This window comes from Nicotiana tomentosiformis, chromosome 8 (genome assembly GCF_000390325.3).
Source record: "Nicotiana tomentosiformis chromosome 8, ASM39032v3, whole genome shotgun sequence".
NCBI lineage: Eukaryota > Viridiplantae > Streptophyta > Magnoliopsida > Solanales > Solanaceae > Nicotiana > Nicotiana tomentosiformis.
The window spans coordinates 82,522,950-82,543,742 of NC_090819.1; the positions used below are offsets into that span (position 1 = coordinate 82,522,950).

At 39.9% G+C, this 20,793-nt stretch overlaps 1 protein-coding gene across 1 annotated transcript; it reads right to left on the reverse strand.

The window, feature by feature from the left end:
• Positions 1–10,273: 10,273 nt before the first annotated feature.
• On the reverse strand, positions 10,274–20,278 carry LOC138897737 (uncharacterized). Its single transcript, XM_070183746.1, has 8 exons — positions 19,849–20,278; positions 19,301–19,737; positions 19,186–19,243; positions 15,071–15,101; positions 13,743–14,005; positions 13,099–13,394; positions 12,277–12,489; positions 10,274–10,279 (listed from the first exon to the last, which is right to left on the reverse strand). The coding sequence occupies exons 1-8, from the start codon at positions 20,276–20,278 to the stop codon at positions 10,274–10,276; spliced, it is 1,734 nt and encodes a 577-aa protein (XP_070039847.1).
• Between the last annotated feature and the right edge of the window lie 515 nt (positions 20,279–20,793).

Consider the following 20,793-nt stretch of genomic DNA (forward strand, 5'->3'; position numbering starts at 1 on the left):
ATATGAATACTACAAAGATAGGCACTGGAAGCCTTGAAGAGATAAATATTACCATAGTGTGGCTCCCATCTCTAGTAGATAAAGAATGTTAGGCAACCCGAAGAGCCAGTAGATGGAGCAAGGGGAGCTAAAAGAAAAAGAATGTCTTGTTCGAGTTTTCAGAATAAAGTGATAGACATAAATATTAGTGGGAAATAAGAAGAGAGTTAGTGAAGCATTATGAGTAAGATGTGATACATGGATGACAACGGTAGATAAAAAAGATGACAGTATTACAGAGTCTATAGTCAAGTGAAGGAAAAGATGAGAGCTGACAGACCTTGAGACAACAAAAAAGTATAGGCCATAAAGTCATACCCTCATTTCGAGAAATAAGTTCATGAATCTAACGTGATTACCAAAAGGAAAAGTTAGACCCTAGAGTAATAGAAATCAGAATGGACTGGTGAACAAGATAAACTAAACATGAATTAGGGACTGAGTGATTTGATAATAGTCGGCATCATGAGAATTTCAGATTGCATTTCGGCAATAATAGAATGGACGACGGAAGAATAACCTTTAAAGGTAATTCATTAAGATGCTTCCCTAAAACAAGTAATGTGAGCAAAGTTAAGCTTAAGGGACTATGTGTGCCAGTTACACTAAGTGTCACCCTCGTGAGTAAGGAATTTTTTTATCATTGGTACAGAAGGATTACCGCAAGGCGAGTAAGGACCATCGATGATGTGAAAAGACGCCAAAGATGAAGAGGTAAAGCATCTATACATAGGTCATCATAGTACTAAATCTTAGTACTCCCTTCAAGGGGGGATAGAGTGATGTGGCATTAAGTTAGGATTAAGTGGTTCTAGTAGTTATGGAATGGTAAAGGAAGAATGTGATAAAAATGAGAAAGGAATGAGATTGCACTTATTCAAATCCTATGGATATGCTACGACTCCAGAACATTTTGCAAACACAACGTCAAGGAGAGGAAGTAAGGATTCCTGCCCGAGATGTTATTGATAGATAAGGAGCCAGTGCGAGATGTAAGTTAAGACAAAGGAAATAACCCAAGAAAGATTACAGAATATTGATATGCGAATGGGTCAACGAGTAGTTAGTAGTTGATTCAAGAAGAGCCTAGTTATGGCTAGACAAGAGGATGCAGACAAATCAACAGATCGTGCAAGACAAATATAGTGAACCCCAACATGGGAATTTAGTATCACAGATATAACATCGTGATCCTTGAGAAATATTCAGATAGGAGTTGGGATAGTTAAATGTATCGTATGAGTGTTACAGAAATAGAAGAGAGTGCCACTGGGAAGACAATCAAAATATCAATTCAGAAGCAACCCTACAAGCACAAGGGCGTGGAGGTAAGTAACTACGGATAATTATAGGCGAAGAAGAACATCAAATATTCTGTTGAGTATACGATTTAATAAGCTCACAGCTTTACAAGAGTCAGAGGGTCCTCCCTAAGTACTACAATGAAAGACAAGCTGAGGAAATAAGGAAGAAGGCTTCAACTTAAGCATAATAACTTGAAGAAGAAATGGTCATGTAAGAACAGTCTCACTACAACATTGTATGCACTTCATAAGAAAGTGGCACCTACCATAGCCGATGAATGGGAAGAATAAAAAAATCAAAAGGTGATATTCAATATCATATGGGTTGTATGGAATTCCAATATGTGTGGGCACTAAGATAAGTCCAAGTATTCATGCAACAAGTGGCAGAACGGACGGGAAAAGCAATTGCTTGCATTTAAAGAAAGTTGAGAAGGAACGAAAGGAATTATTCGATCAATGATACATAGATAATTACATTATGAATGCACCTAAGATTTCGGAGTATTATCCATGCAGCATATATGTTGACAATCATACAGCTATAGAAGACTCAGGTATAAGTTAAAAGAAAGAATTGAGTCCAGGTCATAGACAAAGGATTGAATCGTTAGAAGATTGTATCATGGAAATTCCATAGCGCCCATAAAAGGCTAAAGTAATAACTAATACCAAGAGTCGCAGAGCGGAAGATAGATTAAGCCTACATAAAGGCTGATTAGAAGGAAGAGGAAACTAAAGAGTTACATCAATCAAGTAAATCATGAGTTTGATTATTGGACCTAGGAAATTATAGAAATAGTGATTGAGAACATTACAGGATCACCCTTAATATCAGAGGTACAAGAGAGATAGTACAACAACCATATTCTATAACGGCCCTACAAAAAAGTAGTTAGAAGAGTACCAGCCTCATAAGAAGTCAGTATGAAGTTCCCACCGGATTGTGTACGTATTAGACATACATGTTGAGTCTTTTACTCTATGTTTCTCTCATGTCTATTATTTACTGATTTTCATTCCTTACATACTCGGTACATTATTTGTACTGACGTCCCTTTTGCCTGGGGACACTGCATTTCATGCCCGCAGGTCCCGATAGACAAGTCGAGAGTCCTCCAAGTAGGCTATCAGCTCAGCGAAAGATGTTGGTGCGCTCCATTTGCTCCGGAGCTGCTTATTTGGTGAGTATGATTTGGACGTGTAGGGATTAGTATGGCAGGGCCTTGTCCTGACCTTTATGGTATTGATCTACTCTTAGATGCTTGTAGACATATGTCATGTACATAAAAGATTGTATTGCCTTTTCGGCCTATGTTCAGTGTACGAGTGGTCACTGTGGTCTTATAGGCCCGTATGTCTTATGTATAAGTTGGTATTACATGTTTTATTCAAGTTATCCCACGACAGCCTTTTTGTCTAATTTACCTATGATAGCATGATACTAAAAGATACGTTAAGTTGGTACTCGGTTGAGTAAGGTACCGGTGCCCGTCGCGGCCCATCGATTTGGGTCGTGACAAAATCAAAAGCCTCGAATTTCATATTTCTGCCCAGCGATCCTCGCATTTGCAGCCTTTGTGCCATTTTTGCGATGTCGCACCTGCGGAAAAACCCTTGCAGGTGTGGATTTCATTTAGGTCCAAGGAATCCCCTTCTGTGTAAAATGGTTCGCACTGCGCATGCGCACCTGCGTCGAAAGCGTCGCACCTGCGCTCATCTCCATCAAAAGCGAAGTCGCTTATGCGGAACATTTCCCGCTCCTGAAACCCCAGCTTGGCATGGCCAGCTCCTCATCTGCGACCAAATGCTCGCTTTTGTGAGTCCGCACCTGCAGCCAATCCCTCCGCATGTGTGGTGACACCAGAACAACCCAGCTTCAACAGTCTCAAAAATCCAAACATGTCCCGAATTCGATACGAATCACTCCTGGGGCCCTCGGGACCCCGTCCGAATATACCAACAAGTTCCAAAACATAAAACGGACCTACTCAAGGCCTAAAATCACATCAAACAACGTAAATTCTACTAATCTCAACCCAAATTCAAGCATATGAACTATGAACTTTCAATTTCCGAATCCGGTGCTGATTCATAAAAAATCAATTCCGATTGACTTCAAAATTTGTACGCAAGTCATATTTAATATTACAGACCTATTCCAACTTTCGAAATCGAGATCCGATACCGATATCAATAAAGTCAACTCCCGGCCAAACTTTCCAAAATCTTCCAACTTTCCAATTTTTGCCAAATCACGCCGAAACAACCTACAAATCTCCAAATCAACATCTGGACACGCTCCTAAGACCAAAATCACCATACAGAGCTATCATAACCATCAAAACTCCATTCCAAAATCATCTTCACATAAGTTAAACTACAGTCAACTCCTACGACTTAAACCTCCAACTTAGGGACTATATGTCCCATTTTACTCCGAAACTCACCCGAAACCAAAACCAACCACCCCGGCAAGTTACATAACCAAAATATAGTATAGAGAAAGCATAATGTAGAGGATCGGGGCTAAAATACTCAAAATGAATGGCCAGGTCGTTACATCCTCCCCCTCTTAAGACAAACATTCATCCTTGAACGAGTATAGAGACATACCTGAAGTGGTGAAAATATGAAGGATAATGACTACACATCTCATGATCGGTCTCCCAAGTCGCCTGCTCGACTCGCTGACCCCTCTACTGAACCTTTACTGAAGCAATATTCTTCGACCGTAACTTTCGAACCTACCTGTCTAAAATGGTCACCGACTCCTCAACATAAGACAAATCCTTGTCCAACTGGACTGAGCTGAAATCCAACACATAAGACGGATCACCGTCATACTTCTAGAGCAAAGAAACATGGAATACTGGCTGAACTACAGCTAGACTGGGTGGTAGTGCAAGCCTGTAGGCCACCTCTCCAATCCTCTCAAGTATCTCAAATGGCCCGATATACATAGGGCTTAGCTTGCCCGTCTTCTCAAACCTCATAACGCCCATCATGGGCGAAACCCGGAGCAAGACCCGCTCCCCAACCATGAATGCAACGTCGCAAACCTTCCGATCCGCATAACTCTTCTGTCTAAATTGAACTGTGCGAAGTCGATCTTGAATTAATTTAACCTTCTCCAAGGCATCCTGAACCCAAGTATGTACCTAATAGCCTAGCCTCACCCGACTCAAACCAACCCACCGGAGACCGACACCGTTTCCCATACAAAGCCTCATACGGAGCCATATAAATTCTCTACTGGTAACTATTGTTGTAGAAAGACTCTGCGAGCGGCAAGAACTGATCCCAAGAACCTCCAAACTCCATCACACATGCACGAAACATATCCTCCATTATCTGAATAGTATGCCAGACTGTCCGTCCGTCTAAGGGTGAAATTTTCTACTCAAATCAACCCGAGTGCCTAACTCATGCTGTACGACTCTCCAGAACCGCGATGTAAACTGTGTCCTCAGTCCGAGATGATAGATAACGGGAAGCCATGAAGCCTAACAATCTCGCGAATATAAACCTGAGCCATCTGATCTAAAATATAAGTAGTCAACATTGGAATGAAATGAGCCGACTTGGTTAACGTATCCACAATCACCTATACTGCATCGAACTTCCTTTGAGTCTGCGGGAGCCCAACCACAAAATCCATAGCGATCCGTTCCCATTTCCACTCTGGAATCTCTAGCCTTTGAAGCAATCCACCTAGCCGCCGATGCTCATACTTCACCTGCTAATAGTTTAGGTACCGAGCTACATTTTTCACTCTATCCTTCTTCATCCGCCGCCACCACTAGTGCGGCTTCAAGTTCTGATACATCCTGGGGGCACCGGGATGAATGAAGTATCGCGAACTGTGAGCCTCATGGAGAATCAACACATGCAAGTCATCTACATTGGGCACACATAGTCTGCCCTACATTTGTAATACACCGTCATCCCCAATAGTGACCTCCTTGGCATCGCCGTACTGAACTGTGTCCTTGAGGACAAGCAGATGGGAGTCGTCATACTGACGCTCTATGATATGATCATAAAGATAAGACATGGAAACCACACAAGCCAAAACTCGACTCGGCTCATAAATATCCAATCTAACAAATGATTTGGCCAAGGTCTGAACATCCAAGTCTAATGGCCTCTCTGCTACCGGTAGATATGCTAAAATGCCCAAGCTCTCTGCCTTGCGACTCAAGGCATCGGCCACTACATTGGCCTTTCCGGGATGATATAGAATGGTGATATCATAGTCCTTAAGCAACTCTAACCACCTTCGCTGCCTCAAGTTAAGATCCTTTTGTTTGAACAGATGTTGTAGACTCTGATGGTCGGTGTAGACCTCACAAGAGACACCGTACAAATAGTGTCGCTAAATGTTGAAGGCATGAACACTAGCTACTAATTCAAGATCGTAGACATGATAGTTCTTCTCATGCACCTTCAGTTGTTACACGTAGGCAATCACCTTACCGTCCTGCATCAACACCGCGTCGAGATCTATACGCGACGCATCATAATACACAGTATAAGACCTCGAACCCAAAGACAATACCAACATCGAGGCCGTAGTCAAAGCTGTCTTGAGATTTTGAAAGCTCTCCTTACACTCCTCAGTCCACCTGAACGGAGCACCCTTCTGGGTCAATCTAGTCATAGGTGCATCAATATATGAGAAACCCTCTATGAATCAACGGTAATACCATGCCAAACCAAGAAAACTCCGAATCTCAGTAGCTGAAGACGGTCTGGGCCAACTCTACACAACTTCAATCTTCTTCGGATCTACCTTGATCCCCTCACTCGACACTACATGACCCAAAAATGCCACCAAATCTTGTTAGAATTCACACTTTGAAAATTTTGCATATAACTTCTTTTCTCTCAAGGTGTGAAGCATGGTCCTCAAGTGTTGTTCATCATCCTCTCGGCTCCAGGTATACACCAAGATGTCGTCAATAAACACAATGATGAATGGGTCATGATAGGGCTGGAATACATTGTTCATCAAGTGCATGAATGTTATTGAGGCATTGGTTAGCCCAAAAGACATACAAGGAACTCGTAATGACCATACCGAGTCCTAAAGGCAGTCTTCGGGATGTCTGGCTCCCGAATCTTCAACTGATGATAGCCTGAACGTAAGTCAATCTTAGAGAACACGTTGGCACCCTGTAGCTAATCAAATAGGTCATTAATACGTGGCAATGGATACATGTTCTTCATTGTAACCTTGTTCCACTGGCGATAATCAATGTACATGCGCAAAGAACCATCCTTCTTCTTTACAAACAAGACCGGAGCACCCCAATACGATATACTAGGCCGAATGAAACCCTTATCAACCAACTCCTGTAACTGTTCCTTTAAGTCCTCCAACTCTGGTGGGGCCATACGATATAGAGGAATAGAAATGGGCTAATTGCCCGGTAGCAAATCAATACCAAAATCGATATCCCTGTCGGGCGGCATGCCCGAAAGATCCGCCGGGAATACATCTGGATAATCCCTCACTACCGAAACTAATTCAATGGTAGGAGTATCAGCACTGACATCTCTCACATATGCTAGATATGCATCACATCCCTTCTCAACCATCCGCTGAGCCTTTAGAAATGAGATAACCCTGCTAGGAACATAATCTAAAGTACCTCTCCACTCTAACCGTGGTAAACCTGGCATAGCCAACATCACCGTCTTGGCGTGACAATCAAGGATAGCATGATAGGGAGACAACCAGTCCATGACCAAAATAACATCAAAATTTATCATACTAAGCAATAATAAATCGGCTATGGTCTCAAAACCACTAAGGACAACTAAACATGACCGATACACACGGTCAACAACAAGGGAATCTCCCACGGGTGTGGACACATAGACGGGAGAACTCAAAGAATCATGAGATACACCCAAATATGGAGCAAAGTAAGATGACACATATGAATAAGAGGAGTCTGGATCAAATAAGACTGATGTATCCCTATGACAAATCGAAACAATACCTGATAACTGAGTCGAATGCAACTCCCTCTGTCCTAGCAGGAAGGGCATAATATCTAGCATGGCCTCCCCCTCTAGGGTGACCTCTACCTGCCCGACCTCCACCTCTAGCTAGCTGTGCAGGTGGAGTGGCAATTGGTGCGGTAACCATGGCCTGAGGACCCGATGGAACACGCAGAGCCTGAGTAATCTGTGGAGGTGCACTCCTCCTAAGTCTAGGGAAATCTCTCACCATATGATGGGTGTTACCACACTCAAAACAAGCTCTTGGAGGAAGTGGCTATTGTGGCTGGCTTGGGCCTTATCGACTGGACTGACCACAGAAAGCACCCCGTGCAGGGGGTGCACTAGACAATGGCGGTGCATAATGGGAAACCTGGGGCCTAGGAGTGGCTGGAATATCGCTGGAAGCTGGAAGTGCTGAATGAACATAGAGACTCACATAACCCCTACCATGACGGGTTGCAACTAGGGCACATGCGCCACTGTATGTGCCAGAATCTCAAGGCCTCTTGGCCTCCCTCTCCTCTCTCTCTCTCTTGGGCCCACTTACCCTCTAATCTCCTAGCGATCTCCACTACTTGCTGGTATGCGATGTCTATCTCCAGCTCTCGGGCCATGCTAAATCTGATACAAGGGTTGAGCCCCTCGATACATTGACAAACTCACTCTCTAACAGTAGCAACCAAGGTTGGTGCATGCCTAGAAAAATCACTGAACCAGACTGCATACTCCGATACGGTCATAGAACCTTGGCGCAACTGCTCAAACTCTACGCGTTATGCATCTCTGAGACTCTGGGAAACAAACTCCCTCAAGAACTTATCTTAGAATTGAGCCCAAGTGAGTGAAGCTGCCTCGGCCGGACTACCCAACGCATATGCTCGCCACCACTGATAAGACGCTCTCTTAAGCTGGAAAGTAGTGAAAGCAACCCCACTAGACTCCACAATCCCCATAGTACGAAGGATACGGTGGAACTCCTCAATAAAACCCTAGGCATCCTCTGAAGCCAAGCCGCTGAAAGTATGAGGGTGGTACTTTTTGTTCCTCTCGAGCCTGAGCTGCTCCCCCTCAGAAGTTGCGGCCCTAAACTCGGGCTGAACTGGGGCGACCGACTGTATTGGTATGACCTCTGGGACCTAGTCAACCTGGACCCGCTGCTATGGGGTACGGGCGGCGGGATTCTATGCTCCTCCCCTAGCCTGAGATATGGCAAGAGAAAGTGGGATCAACCCTGCGTGAGCTAAAGTACCAAACATGCTCAGAAACTAGGCGAGAGTCTCCTGAAGTGTTGGTGCAGTAACAGGCATCTTAGGTTCCTGCTCTCCAACTGGAGCTACCAGTGGCTCCTCTGTGGCAGCTCGTGCAGGTGTTCTGGCTGCACCACGTGGACCTCCTCGACCTCTACCCTGACCTCGGGCTCTCGCGGGTCTAGCAGGAGGTACCGGTGTCTGGTCGTCTGATCTGGCTGTGCGTGTCCTCCCATATGTGAGAGAATAGAAAAATAGAAGTTTAGAATCCCGAAGTCAACAAATTCGCACGATAAGGAATCAAAGAAGTGAAGCTTTTCCTAACGGTTCCATAGCCTCCCGAAGATAAGTGCAGATATCTCCGTACCAATCCGCGAGACTCTACTAAACTAGCTTGTGACTCATAACACCTACGAACCTAAAGCTTTGAAACCAACTTGTCACGACCCCAAATTCCCTCCGTAGGATATAATGACGACACCTAGTCTCTAAGACTAGGTAAGCCTAATACATGCGGAATAATTGAAATGATAATAAATAAAATTCTCAAACTCAACACCTATATACAAAACAACGCTCTAACTCAGTATATTAAAATCCCGAGACCTGGTGAAAATACAAGTCACAAGCTCTAAGTGTGAATACTGGATAATCCTATACATCATGTCTATATATATAAAGGATAATGAAATACAAGATCTAGAGAGTGGGGGACGCCGAGGCCTGCGGACGCCGGCATGTATACCATGAAGTCTCCGCAGTAGAATCCCGACTAATGCCTGGGCTGGTATGAAGTACCTGGATCTACACAAAATATATGCAAAATAGTAGCATGAGTACACCACAACGGTACCCAGTAAGTGCCAAGCCTAACCTCGGTAGAGTAGTAACGAGGTCAGGTCAGGGTCCTACAGGAAATAAATAAAAAACTGAACAAATGTAGGCAGTACAATAAAAACAGTAATGAAATTAAAGAGCGAATATTGTAACAAGATTAGATACACATAACTAAGAAAATAGAGCAACATGGAGAAAATAATTAATAGTATGCTTAAGGAAACAACGATCAAATACAAGTACAAAAGAATGGAGAAATGTCAACAAGAGTCACTATCAAGGTACCGCCTCATAGTCTCAAATCACAAAATAAATCACAATATTTCCTTATATCACCGCGTGAGCCTTTACATTTAGTTTTAAAAATTATTTTTCCCGAAATAGCATCCCGCCTTTTAGCCCACCTTATCACACTGCATGGCTTATAGTAGTTCCCCTACTAGTCACGCGTATCAAGCCCACCTTATCTCACCGCATGCGTTTCAACACCCAGACCTTATACCACCACATACGTATCAATATCACAACGTATCACAAATCGCACCTCAAGATCCCAATATCATAATTTGCTAGAGAAACCAAACAATAACAGGATTTCACAACAAGGAGCCCACGGCTCAACCACAATGTACACAAAGTCTCAACAATAACAACCGGAAAAATAACTCAATAAAATGATATTTCACAACTTAACACCTTGCCTTAATAGGAATCACGACCTTTGTAACTCAATACCAGTTCCAACAACAAGATATTTCAAGAAATAGTAATTTCAAGTAAGATTTTAACAGTTAAATAATGAATACGGAATAAGAAAAACAAGAATTTCAACTAAACCTGTAGAACAATTAGCAAGTAAGAGATAAGACAAGTATACAGGTTAAATTAGACTAAATATGATGACTATGACATGTTAAGATAACTCAATTAAGACATGAAAGGAATCTACATAGCTAAAGACCGGTAATTTTCACATATAGCCCGTATACAAATTCGTCACCTTGCGTACACGGCTCTTACACACCACAATTATCACAAGTAACACCAATCCTAAGGAGAAATTCCCACACACAAAGTTATGCAAGCCACTTACCTCAAACCATGCTAAGTCAATCTCGATTTTCCAACTCCGAATGGCTCAAATCTAGCGAAAATAATTTCATTCTATAAATATAACTTAAGGAAACTAATTCAAACACTGAAATTATGATCTTCGCAAAGAACTGAAAAATCGACCCAAAAAGTCAACCCAGGACCACACCTCAGAACCCGACAAAATTACAAAATCCGAACTCTCATTCAATATCAATTCCAATCATATAAGAATTACCCAAATCTGACCTCAATTCTCCTTTCAAAACTCAAACATTTTGCCTAAGGAGTTTCTACCATTTTCCCCCAAATTCCAACTCCTAAACACTAATTTAATGATGAAATCATCAATAGATTCAAGTAAATTAATCAAAAATGAGTTAGAATTCCTTACCCCAAAGTTCTCTATGAAAATCCCTCAAAATATCGCCTCAAACCGAACTCTCTAAGTCCAAAATAAATTATGAATCAAAACCCTCGAATTTCATATTTCTGCCCAGTGATCCTCGCATCTGCGACCTTTGTACCGTTTTTGCGACGCCGCACCTGCGAAAAACCCTCGCAGGTGCAGATTTCACTTAAGTCCAAGGAATCCGCTTCTGCGAAAAATGGCTCGCATCTGCGCATGCGCACCTGCGTCGAAAACGTCGCACTTACTAAACATATATTCACTTATCTATAACTTTAACAAAGTAGGATTGAAATAATAACTTTAACAAAGTAGGATTGAAATAATATTCATGTAACAAAAATAACTGACAAAATCGAACAAACCCAAACTGATATAGTTGGTTTGGTTTGATTTTGATAAAAGACGAACCAATCCCGTCCATGTAAACCCCTAGTTTTATTGTTACATTCGACCTCCATCAGATTATTTCACATTAATAATTGTGACTTACATTTAAGCCACATCTTCCATCTCCTTCCTTTAAACGGTTGATCATTTTCTGGTGTTAAAATACTCCATTTGTTCACTCATGTACACTTTTTGTTTTTATCTATTTCAAACTAATGATAACTTCAGCTTTTAGAAAAGGAAATCTTTTCAAATATTTTTACAGAAGACTGGTAAAAAGTTATATGCTTACGTTCATTTGTTTTTCCTATATATATAACTAATTTTATAATTCTATCAAACTTAGCTCAAACTGAGCTACAATGGAGGTCAGAAGCATATGGAAAGAAGCAAGAACAGAGAAGAGAAAGCAGAGAACACGCGAGTGGAGATGAAGAAATCTCAATCTAATTAATTGTGTATAGGTCCCCTTATATACAACTAGCAACAAGAATGTAAAATATCTAATCTAATGTGATTACAACTGTTAAATACTGACCACTAACTAACTACTAATTGTTGACTCAATACATACTGACTAATCTGGAAAGAGAAGAAATATAGGATAAATATTTAATCTCAATACCCCCCCTTAAGTTGGAAGTGTCGGCAACACTGCCAACTTGCCTAATACAACAGAATGTTTCACTCCGGTAAGGGCTTTGGTGAGGATGCCTGCTAGCTTCTCATTTGTAGTGATATGGTGTAGAGATACGAGTCCTTAGTGTAGTTTGTCACACATAAAATAGAAATCAACTTTAATATGCTTAGTCCTCTCATGAAACACAGAATTTCTAGCAATATGGAGGGCTGATTGGCTATCACAATGTACTGAAACGGGCCTGGGATATGGCACATTAAGCCCATCCAATAATGTACATAACAAAACTAACTCTCCTACTACCTTCCTGAGTGATTTGTACTCAGCTTCTACTGAGGATAAAGATATAGTCTCCTGCTTCTTTGACTTCCGACTGATAGGACTATTTCCCAATAATACCAAATAGCCACTAACTAACCTTCTTGAATCTGGGCATGCAGCCCAATCAGAATCATAGAATGCCCTTATTGTACAGTCCTCATCTTTTGACATGAAGATACCTAAGGTAATATCACCCTTCAGATATCTTAACAAGTGGAATGCAGCTTTTAAGTAAGGTTCCTTGGGTTCTTGCATAAATTGGATTAAGTATTGAACACCATAAGCTATGTCAGGTCTGGTATAGGTTAGGAAGTTCAACTTACCAACCAATTTTCTGTAGTAGGTAGGATCCACCAACAATGCTCCTCATTTGGCTTTGAGCTTGACAGTGGGATCAAGAGGAGATGAAATGTTGGTACACCCAAAACAATCATATTCTTTTAAAAGATCAAGGACAATTTCCTCTGTGAAATGATAGTGCCATCAGACTTGTATAATACTTCTAATCCCAGGAAGTAATGCAAACAACCCAAATCTTTAATTCTGAAACTTTTATGTAGAAAACTCTTCAACTGCTCAATCTTATGGGGATTGGTTCCGTTAAGAGCACATCATCAACATATACTGCCATGAAGATACTGAATCTCCTTATTTCTTATGGAACAATGAATAATCATGAAGGTAATGGTTGTAACCCCGAGAGCATAAGGCTTCAGTCAACTTAGCATACCATTATCTTCTAGCCTGCTTCATGCCATACAATAACTTATTTAGTTTACAAACAAGGCCTCGTTTCTCTACTACCAGACCAGGTGGCACCTCCATATAGACTTCTTCATGCAAATCTCCATGGAGAAATGTATTATTTACATCCAACTGATAGATCTTCCAGCCTCTTTTTACTACAGCATCTAACAATGCTCTAAATGTTATCATTTTCACCACTGGGGAGAAAGTTTCTGTGTAATCAATACCCATTTGTTGAGTGTAACCCTTCACAACTAGCCTAGCCTTAAACCTCTCAATGTTCCCATCTAATTTATGTTTGACTTTGTATACCCATTTGCAGCCAATTGCCTTATTTTCAATAGGTAGGGGAACTAAGTCCCAAGTGTGATTAGCATATAGAGCTTAAAATTCTTGAGTCATTGTTGATTGCCAAGTAGGGTTGATAGCATCCTCTTCATATGAGTTTGGTTCACTGACATGACAAATATTTCTAGCATGAGTCTAACTAGTATGTGTTAGTACATTAGGTGCAATGCGGTTGTTGTGAGAAAATAAACCAGAAAGAGAGGTTTGACCAGTTGTCTTTATATATGATGTTAATTTGGGAATTGAGACAATGTAGTCTTTCAGGTGAGAGAGAGTTTTAGGTTCCATGTATGGCCTTCTTAATTGTTGAGTAGGTTGTGGGCTATGAGGATGTTGTGTTAGGTAATGGACACCAATGACTGGCGATTTGGGTGTATTGGAAGCAACATAGGACACAAGTGTAACAGTAGGTGAAACATGGAAAGAACTAGGTGACATTTCATTAGGTGTGACTCTTGAAACCCCATGAACCTCTGGAACATGGTCTGAAAAATGATCCTCAGTATCATTCAAAAATACTGGATGTGGAAGTGAACTAGGTACATTAGGAAATGAATCAAAATTGGAATCAGATGAAAGTACAAAAGGGAAAACACTCTTATGGAAGATTACATCCCTGGAAATATGTATATTTATAGTGGTTAGACTCAATACATTGTATCCTTTTGTTCTAAAGGGATATCCCACAAAGCCATGAGGGGTTGTTCTAGGCTCAGACTTATCTCTAAGTACTTTGGGGACAATTGGATAACATAAGCAACCAAAGCTCCTCATGTGCAAATAATCTGTCTTTCTTTGGTACAAGCGTTCAAAAGGACATTTATTTTTAAGGTAGGTAGTAGGCAGTCTATTTATGATATAGGTTGCAGTCAAAATACATTCTCCCCAATATCTAACAAGAAATTTAGACAGGAATAAAAGGGCTCTTGCTGTCTCTAGTAGGTATTTGTATTTTCTTTCCACCACACCATTTTGTTGTGGTGTGTAGGAACAAGTTCTCTGATGTACTATGCCTTTGGACTGAAAAAAGAGATTGGCTTTCCTGCTAGTAAATTCAAGCCCATTATCTGATTTGATGGCTTTTATGGTAGTATTGAACTGGTTTTCAATCAGGGACACAAAGGATTTAATTATTTGCAGCGTGTTGTTTTTGCAGGTTAGCAGATGAGTCCATATGGATCTACTATAATCATCAACCATTGTTATGAAGTACTTGTAATTATCATGAGTTGCTACATGGTAAGGTCCCCATAGGTCTATATGCAACAACTCAAATATTTGTCTGCAGGTGCTGGTTCTTTGAGGAAAGGGTAACCTATTTTTCCTTCCCTAGGACAAATGAAACATAAGATGGGTTGTTTAGGTAAAAAAAACTTATAGGTATGGATGATATCCCTCTCATTTTCACAAATGGTACATAACCAAGTCTATTATGCCACAATAGATCCATGCTATTTCCACGGGACATGTAGGAATTGACAGTAGGAAATTGGAGCACTTTATTCAATGTTGGATTATTTACAAATGAACAAGGATTACAAATACACTCTATTGGGACATGAGGGACATAACATTTTATTCAAATCACAACTAGAAGAACAAGAAACAGAACGTTTATCTGGAGCTACCGCATCTTTAAGACATTGTGAACATAAAAGATACAAGCCATCCTCCACCTTACCAATCTCCAGAGGCCTCTTCATTGAAGGGGCCTGCAGTAGACAAGCATTGTCAGTAAAGGAGGCAATGCCTTTTAGATTCAAAGTTAGATAATGGACAGAAATGAGATTGTTTTTGAAGGAAGGAACAAAAAGGACTTTATACAAATTGATTTCAGGGGTCAATGTCACATTCCCAATTTCAGTCACCTTTACCCTAAGGGTGGCATGTGGGCCGGTTGGGACCGGGACCGGCCCAGGACCGCAAGTCCAAATGGGTGGTGGGCCTAAACGGTCCTAATCGGATAGTACCGGGACCGTGGGGAGGTGGGCTGGGTAGTGGGAAGGTCCTATAGGGGAGGCCCACGAGATCGGGACCGTTTGGGACCGGGACTGACTGAGAAGTGGGCCGGTTCAAGCGGTCCTAAACGGGCCTATCCGGGCCCAACTGATAATTTTAAAAAAAAATAAAAATTGACCGTTTGGACATTTAAAAACTAGCCGTTTGGTCTGCCAAAATAGCCGTTGGCTATTTGCAAAATAGTCATTTAACCTTTCAAATTTTGTTTTAACCCCAAACTTTTTATAATTATACTTTTCCCCTATTTTCAACTATAAATACCCCCTTATTCTTTCATTTTTCTCACAAAATTATCAATCTCTCTCAATCTCTCTCTAATATTCTTCTATAATTGCTTACTTAATTGTTACATTTTGTGCAAAATTGTAAAATTGGTGAATTGAAGTCTTCAACGATAATTAATTTTCAACAAGTTGTTCGTCAATTCGGTAAACTTGTTCCAACTCTTATGTTTTAATATTATAGTTTTTTTTATTTTATTTACTTTGCTTGATTAATTAAGATGGTTTATTCCTTAAAATAAATATTTAGTAAAAATAAGGGAAAATCCAAGAGTGGTGAATCTAGTGGCCAATCTGTTCCTCCTCCATTTTTTCCGGCTCCCCGACCCAAACCTGTTACCCGTCCTATACCTCCTATTCTTGATAGCGATAATAGTTTATTACAATTTACCGAGAGTCAATTTTGCCATAATATTACACCCGGTGAACAATTAAACCATGAATATATGAATGCTCTTTATGGTAATCCAACTATTGATGAAAATGATGATGAAGAAATAGATTTTGATGAAACGCAACCGGATGACGATACACCCGCTAGTCCTGCTCCTGAAGTTAATCCAACTAATAATAATCCAAATGATGCCCCATCTGACCCTCCTATTATTGCCCCTACTTTTTCTAGACAACCTTCTAAACGGGCAGAAACATCTCTTGTTTGGCCATTTTTTACTCAACTAAGAGAAAAAAATAGGGCTAAGTGTAAAACTTGTGGCAAAGAGTTAGTTTTTAAATATGTTGGAAGTCGGGGGGGGGACAGGAAGTTTGGGGGGAGGAGTTTAACTAGACACATATTACTATACCCTCAAGATAAAGCTAGATATTTTCGTATGAAAGCTTTGGCCGAGGGGACAAGTGTACCTAGTCAGGCTGACCTTAGTACCGGGTCAAATCAATTTCAACCGGGAATTAACACTATTACCGGTTGTATTTTATATTATGATCCAAAAAAAGATCGAAAAGAATTGGCAAAAATGGTTACTGCTATGTGCTTACCCTATAGTTTTTCCTCTAACCCTCACTTTGTGCATTATATTAGAAAAGTTTATAATCCTACTTATTAATATTTTCCTCGCATAACCGTAAAGAGCGATATTTATAAATATAAACATGAATATGGACAATATTTGCGCTATTTATTTACTCATATAAATTGTCGTGTTGCTATTACAACTGATATTGGTAGAAGTGGTAATGACTGTGATTACCTTACTATTACCAGTCATTGGATTGATGAGGATTGGATAATGCAAAACCCCATTATTACTTATAGAATAATTAATTCACTTCACACATGGCAGTTTATTTCTAGCACGATTACGGATATTTGTAGATATTTTTATATTAATGATAAAATAATATCAGTTTCAATGGATAATGCTACTAGTAACACAAATGCTATAGCCTTGCTTACTACTACACTAAGTCCTGCATTTAGTAACATTTTTCATATTAGATGTATTTGTCATATTTACCATTTAATTGTGGGTGGTGGTATGCGAATTTTAAATGTTAAAATTGAAAAGGTTAAAATGATTCTTAATTGGCTTTTTTATTCAAACCGTAGAAGTAGGCTTAGAGAATATTTTAAAAGATGTGATGCATTTGGCCTAAGAGAAAGAAAGGTTCCTAAACCTTGCCCGACTAGATGGAATTACATGTATGAAAGCTTAGTTGTTGCATATGAATATAGAAATCCCATAAACTCAACGTTTAATGCTCATGTAAGTGATGATGATGAGCACCATACAAATGCGGATTGGGCTAATGTTAAAATGCTTGTAGATATTTTAGAAAAATATTTTATTGCTACAAATAAATTTTCTGGGCAATATTATCCTACTATTTCTAACTGTTTAGTTTATATTGCAGAACTTGCAAATTTATTTGATCATTTTTCGGAGGGTGGGGAAATTTATCAACTTGCTATTGATTCTATGAGAAAAAAGTTTAAAAAATATTTTTTCCCTATTCCCCCTATTTACGGTGTTGCTGCATTATTAAATCCTACTATGAAATTAGGAGGTCCTCAATTTTGGTATGAAACTGTTTATAATGGTTTAGCACTTGAAGATGAGGATTTGTCTAAAATTCCGGACGCAATAGCCTTAATTAAAATAAATGTTCAAACAATTTATAATGCTTATCAAGTTGCATTAGATCATGCTAGATCAAATGTTCCAACTCCTTCTTCTTCTAGTTCTCAATCATCTAAAAGAACTGCAGGAGTAAGAGCACTTAGTGCTTGGGCAAGGGTTCAGGGGTTCTCAAGGTTCTAGTACTAGTGATTTTTCACAACTAAATGAGCTTGAAGTTTATTTGTCACAGGGAATTGAGGAAGTGAATCCCGACGGCTCCTTTAATATTTTGGAATGGTGGAAGGACAAAGAAAAACACTTTCCGATTCTTTCAAGGATGGCCCGAGACATTTTAACTATTCAAGCTTCAACAGTGGCATCAGAGAGCACTTTCAGTCAAGCAAGACTTCAACTCGGTGATTATAGAGTGTCTATGAGGGAGAGCTTGGAAAAATCAGTACTTTTCAGAGATTGGATCCGTTCGGAAAGAAGAAATTTTGGACTTGCTGAATCACAACTAGAGGTAGACGAAACTTACGAAGAAATGCTAGCTGAACTTGCGGAGGATGATGCTTCGCCTGGAAGCGGTGATGACCAAGCTTCTTTTCCGCCACCACCAACGGAAATTTCTCCGGACCTTGAAGGATTTATGAAATTTGTAAGAGATACCATGTAAATTAATATGTAACTTGTATTTTGGCACATCTTGATTAGTTTTTTTTTCTTCTCAATGGTGGTATTAGCACCTTGTTGTTCTCATTCCACAGGGGGGAGGAAGACTAAGAAAGATATTGGCATGATTTTTTAATGCTATAATAAAATTATAACGCATTGCTTTGAATATCTCTTTAAAATATTTTTATATATCTTAAGTTGTATATATATTGTATAATATAGTATATACTATACTATACTATATTATACTATATATATATATATATATATATATATGTGTGTGTGTGTGTGTGTGTGTGTGTGTGTGTGTGTGTATGACAATTATATAATATAATTTATAAATTGTCTTAGATATTTTTATTACCATTTTCTTTCTCTAACTTGTATAAAAAAATTTTAAAAATAGAAAGTATCTGTTGGGCCCACTTAGGTTCGCTTGGGCCCGGGACCGGCCCACTTAACTCGGGACCGTTAGTTCGTGGTCCTGATCCCGGGCCGGTTCCAACAAGAAGCCCGCGAAGCCCGGCCCATATGCCACCCTTACTTTACCCTATAGCCTTTAGGAAGTGTAATTAAGACAAGATATGGTAAGGTTATAACATTGGTTAGTGAGGATTTATTGAATGTCATGTGGTTTGATGCACCTGAGTCTATGATCCATGTGTCAGTTCTTGATTTGAAACATTTGCATGAAAGTTTGCCGAAATCAACAAAAGTGACTTTACTTGAACAGACTATCATACCTGCAAAATTTACAGCTCCATTGATCACTCCGCTTGGGCTATCACCACCATTTCCAGTCTGAAAGTGTTGTAGAAGGTTGACAAGCTATCCATATTGCTCCTTAGTAAGGCTTACATTTTGACTCTCATCCTTACGACCAGGGTCATCCCCAGCCATAGAAGTTATATCAGTAGATGTTCCATGTACATTTGCCAATGTTCTCTTTCTTTTCCATTTATTTTCTCTGTTGCCCTTGTAGTTTTTACTTGGATTCTGAGTGTTTTGAAAATTTTGAGGGTAACCATGCAATTTATAGCATTTATCTTTGGTATGTCCTGGCTTTTTGCAGTAATCGCACATGGGTCGAGACCTATTATTTCCAAAATACTTATTGTTTGGTAAATAATTGGTTCTAAAATTGTTTGATCCCGTGGTGTTCACATTCAACGAGGCCGATTTCATGACGAGTTGATTACTTGGTCTGATTTCCCTTTGCTTTTCCTCCTGAACTAACAAGCAAAAAGGTTGTGCCATTGAAGGCAATGGATTCATCATGAGGATGCTTCCTCTTACTACAGTGTAGACCTCATTCAAGCCCATAAGAAATTGGATTAATCTCCTATCCTGTTATGCCTTATGTATGTTTTCTTTGGCTCCGCAGGTGCAATGACATCCGCATTGACTCTTGACACTTAGAGTGCTTAATTCTTCCCACAACTTCTTCATTTTGGTATAATAAGCAGTGATGTCTATGTTTCCTTGAGATAAATCATTAATTTCCTTTTGGATTTGGTACAGTTTTGCACAATTCGTCTGATCGTAACGATCTTCTAACTCTTTCCACAATTCTACTGCATCGTTAATATATTCAACTCCATCGGCTATCTCCTTAGCTAGAGAATTCAGAATCCATGATGTGACCATATCGTCACACCTATCCCACAGGCGATACATTGGGAATTTTAAATCTGGCTTTTTACATTCGCCATTTATGAAACCTAATTTGTTCTTTACCAAAAGTGCTCGCAATACACCTCTTCTCCATGAACGGTAACCAGTGCCATCAAACAGAACTTGAACCAGCATCACACCAGGATTATCTGATGGATGCATGTAGAAATGACTACTCGAATCAACACCATATCCTTTAATTGTTCAATTTCGTCGGTAACAGCCATGATTTAGAGAACTAGATTAGTAAGTTTCTGAGGCTCAAAATAATCTGTTGAACCCTAATTTTTCAGAGAATTAGACCCAAATCACAATTGCATGTGCGAATTGAGCAATTGAGAATTAGTACGAAGTAACGTGAATCTGGAATGAGAGAGAGAGAGAGAGAGAGAGAGAGAGAGAGAGAGAGAGAGAGAGAGAGAGAGAGATAACCTATGTGGCTCTGATACCATATCAAACTTAGCTCGAACTGAGCTACAATGGAGGTCGGAAGCTTCTAGAAAGAAGAAAGAACCGAGAAGAGAAAGCAGAGAACACGTGAGTAGAGAAGAAGAAATCTCAATCTGATTAATTATGTGTAGGTCCCCTTATATAAAACTAGCAACATGAATGTAAAATATCTAATCTAATGTGACTACAACTATCAAATACTTACCACTAACTAACTACTAACTGTT

Coding starts and splice junctions, on each gene's coding strand:
- LOC138897737 (XM_070183746.1), bottom strand. CDS start 20,278: ATGCATCCATCAGATAATCCTGGTGTGATGCTGGTTCAAGTTCTGTTT. Junction 15,102..19,185: donor TGGAGCTGTAAATTTTGCAG/GTATGATAGTCT, acceptor TGTCTACTGCAG/GCCCCTTCAATGAAGAGGCC. Junction 13,395..13,742: donor ACCCAAATCGCCAGTCATTG/GTGTCCATTACC, acceptor CTTGGGACTTAG/TTCCCCTACCTATTGAAAAT.